Source organism: Xiphophorus hellerii, chromosome 12, assembly GCF_003331165.1.
Source record: "Xiphophorus hellerii strain 12219 chromosome 12, Xiphophorus_hellerii-4.1, whole genome shotgun sequence".
Lineage (NCBI taxonomy): Eukaryota > Metazoa > Chordata > Actinopteri > Cyprinodontiformes > Poeciliidae > Xiphophorus > Xiphophorus hellerii.
The window spans coordinates 11,378,322-11,387,221 of record NC_045683.1 but is presented as its reverse complement, the minus strand read 5'-3'; the positions used below and the strand labels follow the sequence as shown (position 1 = coordinate 11,387,221).

At 37.8% G+C, this 8,900-nt stretch overlaps 1 protein-coding gene across 1 annotated transcript; it reads left to right on the top strand.

The window, feature by feature from the left end:
• Positions 1-1,520: 1,520 nt before the first annotated feature.
• Positions 1,521-8,448, top strand: LOC116729865 (ATP synthase subunit alpha, mitochondrial-like). Its single transcript, XM_032578698.1, has 11 exons — positions 1,521-1,663; positions 2,119-2,194; positions 3,541-3,710; positions 3,863-4,036; positions 4,745-4,911; positions 4,989-5,289; positions 6,031-6,255; positions 6,358-6,465; positions 6,550-6,694; positions 7,695-7,845; positions 7,922-8,448. The coding sequence occupies exons 1-11, from the start codon at positions 1,604-1,606 to the stop codon at positions 7,998-8,000; spliced, it is 1,656 nt and encodes a 551-aa protein (XP_032434589.1). The 5' UTR covers positions 1,521-1,603; the 3' UTR covers positions 8,001-8,448.
• The last annotated feature ends 452 nt before the right edge of the window (positions 8,449-8,900 follow it).

The following is an 8,900-nucleotide window of genomic DNA, read 5'->3' as shown; positions in this document are numbered from 1 at the left end:
AATAAATTAAGATTCTAACACCACTTCATTTAGGAGTTGACCTTCAGAAATGGCACTTGCTAACATTACAGACTTACTAGAGTCAGTCAGGAAGGAGAGACAAAATGTATTGATTTGTTTATGAACAAAACACCAAGAATTAAAGGCTGCTGTTTTGATCAACTTGCAGTGACAGCTGGGTGTATGAAATTCAAGATGAGATCATCCATAATGATCAAAAGTGATTAAATTATAAGACCCTGGTAAATAAGTAGCAAATTCTAAAGATTTTCCATAAATGGTAAGTTCCCGATAACTTTTTATTACTTTGCATTTTATGATTAACTAACTATGCACTCATTCTTGTAGTAATCTCCTGTAGCATGGTTAAATTAAGATACATTATTGAAATTTATGGATCAATCAGTTTCAGAATATTTTTTTAAAAATCAGTCTAAGAGAATTTGTCTGAAACCTATTTTAAAAATCTGCATTACAAATACAAGAGGCAAAGAGAATTTTGTGGGTAATTTTAAGAGTTTGTGGGTAATTTTAAGAGTTAGGATTTATTTAGGATCAATCTTAAAAAGAATCTTTTATCACATGATAAATCAAAGGGAACTTCTAATTAATGTAAACAAGAATGAAATGAATAATCAAGCTAAGATAACATACTAATGGATAAAGAAAAAAGAAGGAAGAAAATCGAATAACTTTAGACAAAGAAGGACAATGGTTTCCAAATATCGATTATTAAACAAAAGATCTAATACTCATCAAGAGCTTATTTTATTCTCCAAAGTCTACAGAAAGGACTGGATCTGAGTTCTGATACCTACAAATATATTTGTAGGTTTGTTTCCATTGCAGTCAGTGTAACAAGATAACAACAAAAGAAGGGTATGATGTTACACCACATTACATAATATCTAAAATACACTAATTCAGAGGGTACTCTGGTTTTCTTTTCCACTCATACTTGCTTCTATCAGTGGATTCTTTATGTTAACTGGGGACAATTACTGTCCACTGTTGCCACATCCTTGCTCAGAATGATGGATTGCTAAAAAGTAAATAAATCGATGCAACTGACTTGACTTCTTTAGATAAATTGCCTTTCAGCATGTTGTGTCAAATGGGATTTTTGTGTTGGACCGAACTGAACTATATGGAATTGGATCAGAATCTTACTTTGTTATTGCATTTTATTGAAATGGACTCAATTGATTTGATTTTGGCAATTAACTTTATTCTATGAAGTTGGTATGAATTGGGCCATTTGTCTTGTGAAGTGCCAGGGAGGCATTTTGTTGTGAATTAGGAACCACCTCAATAAATTAAAATTGATTTGATTTGGAAAAGGGTTTTTCCTGATTATTTTCCTTTTCCTTTTATAATTGTATTATTTATCTGTGCTAATGTTTCCATTTTATTATTGAAAATACCAGATTTTCCTTGAGGGAAGCAGGCCATTGTCTATTCCTTGGCGGCAGGGGGCATAGCTGAGCAGTAAACCAGACAAATTGACAACATTTCAATAAATAGAAGAAGCGTTCATTCAGCCATTACATTCAGGCAGGTCGGTGCCGCTTAGTGGAGGACAGGTCATTAGCAACCCGACAAAATGTTATCCGTGAGAGTTGCAGCAGCTTTGGTCAGGAGCCTGCCCAGGAGAGCTGGATTTGTAAGTATTTTACTAAACAATATACAGCTGCTGTGGTGGTAGCACTAAGCATTTTTAGTATTATTTGTTGAGCTTTGTGAACGTGAAGGGTACAGGCCGCTAGCTTACACGACACTAATCCATAAAAGCGCATCTGAACGCAAGAAATCAGCTGTCGGTAATAACTTAGCCTTGTGGTGTTAATATTACTGAGCTAAACATATTTTGTCGAGTTGCCCTTGCAAAGACCCGGTCTTCGTCCTGCAGCGGCTAACGTTAGCATCTAGGCTAACACCGAGCTAACGGCTCATTCAGCCACGCTTGAAGGTCAGGAAGCCTGACAGCGCATGTCCTCTCCGCTGCGCAGCGTTTAACCTGCGCAGATCTTAGGTTTTTAATCTCACCACCAATATCCGACAGAATAATGTGAGGTTTCCCTTGGACAAGCTAATAAGTCCGCCTGTCCTTGACTGCAGGTGTCCAAGACGCTCCCGGCCGCCTGCGTGGGGGTCAACCACATCCACACACAGAGACCATGGCTGCAGAAGACAGGTGAGACAAATGCAGTTCTTTCCTTCAACATGTTGTCTACTCTATTCAAATAAACAATACTTATATATACCTAGAGAAACGCTTCATGTTGTTGTTGCAAAGTTCTTAATATAAACAGTTCAGTAAGCTATCTAGAACAAAACCCTGGTTGCCAAATGGTTTGCTTCTATTCAACCTAAAATCATGGGATTATTTGCAGTATACTAGAAATGGACAAAGACATTTGAGGTGCCAATTTTGCCTCAGTGATCAACAGGATCATTTGCAGAAAAATGTTTATTGTTTTTATCCAAATTAATTCTAAGAGCTCTCATACTTTTTGACATTCATGCACCTTGAAGTATAATTGAGATCGGATCAAATTTTATGGTGTACTCTGGTGTATAAATAACAGAGGTGCTTTGGTCAAGCTTTTCCTGAGTGTTTTTCTGTCAAGATTTTGAAGGAAACTGATGCACAAAGAAGAAAATCCTGCATGTTTTTGAACAGAGGTAGTAGTATTATTGGAACCAAGCCAAGTTTTTGTCATGTATGTTGTTCTAAAATGAAGGCTTCATTGTTTTAAAAGCGAATTCAACATACATTTTCTTCAATGATATTTGGAGACATAAAATCAGAAAAATTTAATTTTATATCAAAATTTTCATTGCAAACATTTATCAGATATTTTTGTTTATAGTTGGAATAAATGTTCATTTGTAACAATCCTTTTATTTAGCCAAAAATATATTGCTCTTATAATACATTAAAGACATCATAATATTATACCATAAAAAAGACACATTCAGTTTTGCACCCTTAAGGAAAGTGTTGGCTCAATTCTGAAGTTATTTCCAATCCAATGATTGAAAATAAGCTGTATTCTCATTAATAACATATCGTGTGGACTTCTTTTCTTTTTTACTTTTTTGGTACTTAATGTTAATACACAAAAACAATATTTTGCTGTACTTTGAAAAGGTCAAAGTGTAGTAGAGACGCACAAATCTATTGAACAGACCTCTGAATCGTTTTTCTCCTAACTGGTTCTAATAGGTAATCGAACATCAATGCACTTCAGTAAAGGTTGAGTACATGTGCTTTTGTGCATAAATGGGATTATTCTGCAAATTTCTTTTGTTTGATTCAAACCATCTCCCACCTAAAAACCTGAAACACTTTTTTGCTTCTCTTATGTGATTGTAATTGTTGCCAAAAATAATTTAGATCAACAAATTTGTCTTTGGAATGAAACCCGACACCTGAAAAATATCCAGGCTGAACTCTGTTCTTGCCTGGGAAGGACCGATCCGTGCTTCCATGTATTGTTAGACGAAGCAGTTGTAATATTAATTATTAATTCACAGGCACAGCTGAGGTCTCTTCCATCCTGGAGGAGAAGATCATGGGTGCCGACACCTCCGCTGACCTTGAGGAGACGGGCCGTGTGCTGTCCATTGGTGACGGTATCGCCAGAGTGTACGGCCTGAGGAACGTCCAGGCTGAAGAGATGGTGGAATTCTCCTCTGGACTCAAAGTATGTTTAGGAACAAATTGATTGTTCAAAACAAAAGAAACTGTTAAAGCTGGTTTCTGCATCTGGTCAGCTGTGATTCAACAGAAGCTGAAATCAAAAAGCTTATTACTTCCTAATGTCAAAGTACTAAATATGTACGTTTGTCGTTGTAGGGCATGTCTCTGAACTTGGAGCCTGACAACGTTGGTGTCGTGGTGTTTGGTAACGACAAGCTGATCAAGGAGGGCGACATTGTGAAGAGAACTGGAGCCATCGTGGATGTTCCTGTGGGCGAGGAGCTGCTGGGCCGTGTGGTGGATGCTCTGGGAAACGCCATCGATGGAAAGGTTAACTCAAGTTTCATAAAAACAAATAAATAATAAAAAACACTTTGATGGAAAAATTTGTAGATCCGTTTCAAAGTTAAATGAGTATTCTGCAGCAGATCGTTTTGTTATTCAATTAAATTCTATATTCTTGAAGATTTTTCTAACTGAAATTAATTTTTGCTTTTTATTTTAAAAAATTCTAACAGTATTATAATTAACTTTTTTTTTTTATTTGACCTTCATTTATACAGGTTGTCTCATTTCCAAAAGAGACCTGTTTTAATAAAACAAACACGACAACAAAACAAGTAATTCAGATTTGACTCAATAAATAAGCTGATAAAAAGTAGAGCAAGTTTATAAGATTTCTTAAAAGAAATTTGAATTGTCCCAAAAGAATCAAAATGGATCAGATCCTGCTGTAGTGTTTAACTGAGCAGAGTAAGATTTTGGTTTTTCCAATTATTTTTTTTCTTACTTTGATGTATTTCAAAGATTGATGTTCAAAGACAAAGAATCAAGGAAGTTTTTGGGTTTTTGATTCATTTCTTGAAGAGTTTAAAGCAACTCTCCCCTCCCCCCTGTATTTTACACGCCAGTCAAAGGAAATTTGTAATTCTCTGATCTCTGGCCATTTGATCGGTGCATCTCTTGTATTCATAAAAAATCTAGTGTAAATTTATGACAGAAACATGAATAAGAGCAGCATGGTTCTCTTTTCCTCAGGGTCCTCTGGGTTCAAAGACCCGCAGACGTGTTGGTCTGAAGGCTCCAGGTATCATCCCCCGTATCTCAGTGAGGGAGCCGATGCAGACTGGAATCAAGGCTGTGGACAGCCTGGTGCCCATCGGCCGTGGCCAGCGTGAGCTGATCATCGGAGACAGGCAGACTGGGTAACTACATTCAGAGCTCATTTAGAGAAATGCATTTATGCTCTGATGTTTCTAAACGCTGCTTATTTTCACTTCAGCAAAACCGCCATCGCCATCGACACCATCATCAACCAGAAGCGCTTCAACGACGGAACCGACGAGAAGAAGAAGCTGTACTGCATCTACGTTGCTATTGGCCAGAAGAGGTCCACCGTGGCTCAGCTGGTGAAGAGGCTGACTGACGCTGACGCCATGAAGTACACCATCGTTGTGTCTGCCACCGCCTCTGATGCCGCTCCGCTGCAGTACCTCGCTCCTTACTCTGGCTGCTCCATGGGAGAATACTTCAGAGACAACGGCAAACACGCCCTGATCATCTACGACGATCTGTCCAAGCAGGCGAGTTCGAATGTCAAGAGGAATTAAAGCTAGGAGATAATGCCTTAATTTGACAGAATATTTTCAAAAGTGGCTTTTATTTAAAAAAATCTCTTCTGAGTTGTACAACAGCATATCAGGGCCAGGCTATGAGATTTTAACTACAAGAATATACTTGCAATATTAACAGAATAAAGATGCAATGTTATCAAAAATTCTTAAAATTAAGTGGGGGGAAAAAATGAGAAATGCTTTGAGTTATCAGTTCAGTCTGTGTAGATCTGTCTTCGGAGTAGACACAGTTTCTATGATTGTTTCATAGTCGATGTGATTAAAAGATTAAATATTTCTATTATGTATTATCTGTAAAACTTTTACCAAAATATAATTTCACAAAATGCTTAATATTCCTCATTTAAATTTTTTGTCATGTTGGAGTTCTCATAAAATCACTAATTTATTTTCCTAATATTAAAACTTTATTCTGGTAGTATGACTTTATTCCGATAAACTAAAGATGAATTGTATCCTGGCCCTAATATTCTATTTAGTTAACCTGAATTGATGTCAGACAAGATGGCAGACTTTAGGTGTGTCAACATCACTCTGAACTATGGAAACCCAAGAAATGCTCTATTGAAGCGGGGGGGGGAATCCAGATTTCCCAAAAAGGAAATCTTCAAAAACCCAAATGGATTTATCACTCAGCCTTAAGAGCAAATGTTGCATATGGACTAATTTTCTCCTGGTCTCTCCCACCAGGCTGTTGCCTACCGTCAGATGTCTCTGCTGCTGCGCCGCCCTCCAGGTCGTGAGGCGTACCCTGGCGACGTCTTCTACCTGCATTCCCGTCTGCTGGAGAGAGCAGCCAAGATGAACGACAACTTTGGAGGCGGCTCCCTCACCGCGCTGCCCGTCATCGAGACCCAGGCCGGAGACGTGTCTGCCTACATCCCCACAAACGTGATCTCCATCACAGACGGACAGGTCAGTATTGTTTATATTAATATTCAGTAAATGGTCTCTTTATGCAGTGTTTAATTTAGTTTTGTCCTTTTTTTTTTTTTTCTTTTTTTTTTTTTGCTGCAGATCTTCTTGGAGACTGAGCTGTTCTACAAGGGTATCCGTCCAGCCATCAACGTGGGTCTGTCTGTGTCCAGAGTGGGTTCTGCTGCCCAGACCAGAGCCATGAAGCAGGTCGGTCCAGTCTGTGGTTAGAATTTACCCTCATTATGTTTAATGAGAGTTGAATCCACTAAATCCAGTCTGACTTCCCTGTAGGTGGCTGGTACCATGAAGCTGGAGTTGGCTCAGTACCGTGAGGTGGCTGCCTTCGCTCAGTTCGGTTCTGACCTGGACGCCGCCACCCAGCAGCTGCTCAATAGAGGCGTCAGGCTCACTGAGCTGCTGAAGCAGGGACAGTACTGTGAGTGTTGATGGGTCAGGATCCGTAAAGTGATAAACAATATCTTACCTGCAGTAGATGGCACTCTTGGCATCTTCATTTGGTATGAATCTAGATGAGTTGAATCCAGAGGCCAAATTGGACGTCTGCTGTCCTAAGATGACTCATGTCTCCACCAGGGTTTATGTGAACACTTCCTATTGGACCTTTAAGTCTTCCTGTTTGCAATGGGCAGATAAGTACACAAACTGATTGCCATAATTAACTGAGACAGCTGCGGTGCACCACTAATAAACTTCCTGTGTGAAATGTTTTCTGTCAGAGAAGCTGATTAAAAGTTAGGCTGTGTGAAAACTACATCTACGTTTTATTTAAGGCACTTACTAAGGTGAAAACTCTTTACATAATCCTTATTAGAAAAGTTATTGGTGGCACAACACCTTCTAACTGTATTTCCAGCATAAATGTATCATCTATACTATCACTATAATATACTTTTTTTTAAGAACTGAAATGATTTAAGTTCACTAATTGGGATGTACTAATTTGGTAATCAATCGTTAACTGGAATATGCATACTCAGAAAAGAATAATTTAATAAGAAATGCATTTATTGCTGTAATTAAGGCAAAACTAGAAAAAATATAAACATTTTGCATTTATGAAACACTTTGACTGTAAAGTGTCAAGTGTTTAGTGAAAAGTAAATATGACAATTTTTAAATCAGATTAATCGATAACTAATTAGTTTTTTGTTGTGTAAAATAGTGCTAAAATTACGAATTAAGAATAATACAATTAAATTAGAGCTAAAGCTGTTTGAAAGATTTTAAGCTCTGAAGTTAAGACAAAAAAGAGCTAACCATTAGCTTCAGCGTCTAACTAATCTAGATTTATACTAAATGAAAAATGTTATCTACTACTGGAAAGAAACTTTAATACCAACACAGTTAAATCCTGAACTATACTGAAAAATATCTGGACTGGTTTATGTACTGGTGTACCTGCCTCTCTCCTGCAGCTCCCATGGCCATTGAGGAGCAGGTAACGGTCATCTACGCCGGCGTCAGAGGACACCTGGACAAGATGGAGCCCAGCAAGATCACAAGGTTTGAGAAGGCATTCCTGCAGCATATCCTCAGCCAGCAGCAGGACCTGCTCTCTGCAATCAAGTAAGGCAAAGCTTCTCTCTTGTATAGGTTGGCACATTTAAAATATTTTTATTAATTTTTTTTTTTTTTCTTCCAGGGCCGATGGAAAGATCTCAGAGGCATCAGATGCTAAACTGAAGCAGATTGTATTGAACTTCCTGTCCAGTTTTGAGTAATGGATTGCACTTCTCCTGATCCTCAGTAAGCGTCTTGTCTGTGTCCTAAAGCGTATACATGTGAACACACTGAAGGCCAAAACCTCCATGTACAGATTTCTCCAAATAAAATTTTACAGCCCTCCCTTTCCTCCTGCTCTGCTTTGCGGCTCTTCTGGTTCTTGACTGCAGCAGAATTTAATTCAGGCTGTTCCAGCCAGCAACATGTGATTCTGAACATTTTGTTTCTGGTGTTCTACATTCATAAAACATGTTAACTGTAATAAGTTGTTAGAAATATATTCAAGCAGACCAGATGAGAGGGTTTAAATTAATTTTGACTGAACCCGTTCTTCACTGGTTTTACTATGATTGAGCTGTAACCCCCCCAGTTGGCCTGTGGATGGAGTAAAGGGGTAAAAACTGTTTGATACCGTAGTAATAAATGCCGTGACGCTGTCACAAAATATTTATTGTCCTGTCTTTTGTTTGAAGGTTTTATTAAATCTTGATCTAGATTTTTAAATGTAGGTTTTTATCTAACTTTAGCTGAAAGCTGTATTTATGAGAGGCATTTACTGGCCACTTTGTTAGGTACACTTAGTCTATTGGTTTCTGCAAAAGCAAAAAAAGATGCCAAGACATTCAAAAGACATTTAGGCATCTAGAGCTAAATATCAATACCAAGATCAGTATTGGTGTTGGAGCAATAATAACTCTTGCATTATATGCATATTAGACTCGGTTAACTTAAAAAATAGCCAACTTAGCAAATACCTTTGTAAAGTGTTTTTTTTTTTTTTTTTGGGACAGCTACTTTTTACATATATTTAAAAATATGTAGAAGTAGTACTACTCATACTTGGGTACAATTTTTGGGTTCTCTACCCACCTGCAAAATTGCAATATAAGTATCAGCTA

What these genes read in the sequence shown, in the direction of transcription:
- LOC116729865 (XM_032578698.1), top strand. Translation starts at nt 1,604, where the DNA reads ATGTTATCCGTGAGAGTTGCAGCAGCTTTGGTCAGGAGCCTGCCCAGG. An exon ending in ACCATGGCTGCAGAAGACAG is followed by an intron (nt 2,195 to 3,540) that starts GTGAGACAAATG and finishes ATTAATTCACAG; the next exon opens with GCACAGCTGAGGTCTCTTCC. An exon ending in AGACCAGAGCCATGAAGCAG is followed by an intron (nt 6,466 to 6,549) that starts GTCGGTCCAGTC and finishes ACTTCCCTGTAG; the next exon opens with GTGGCTGGTACCATGAAGCT.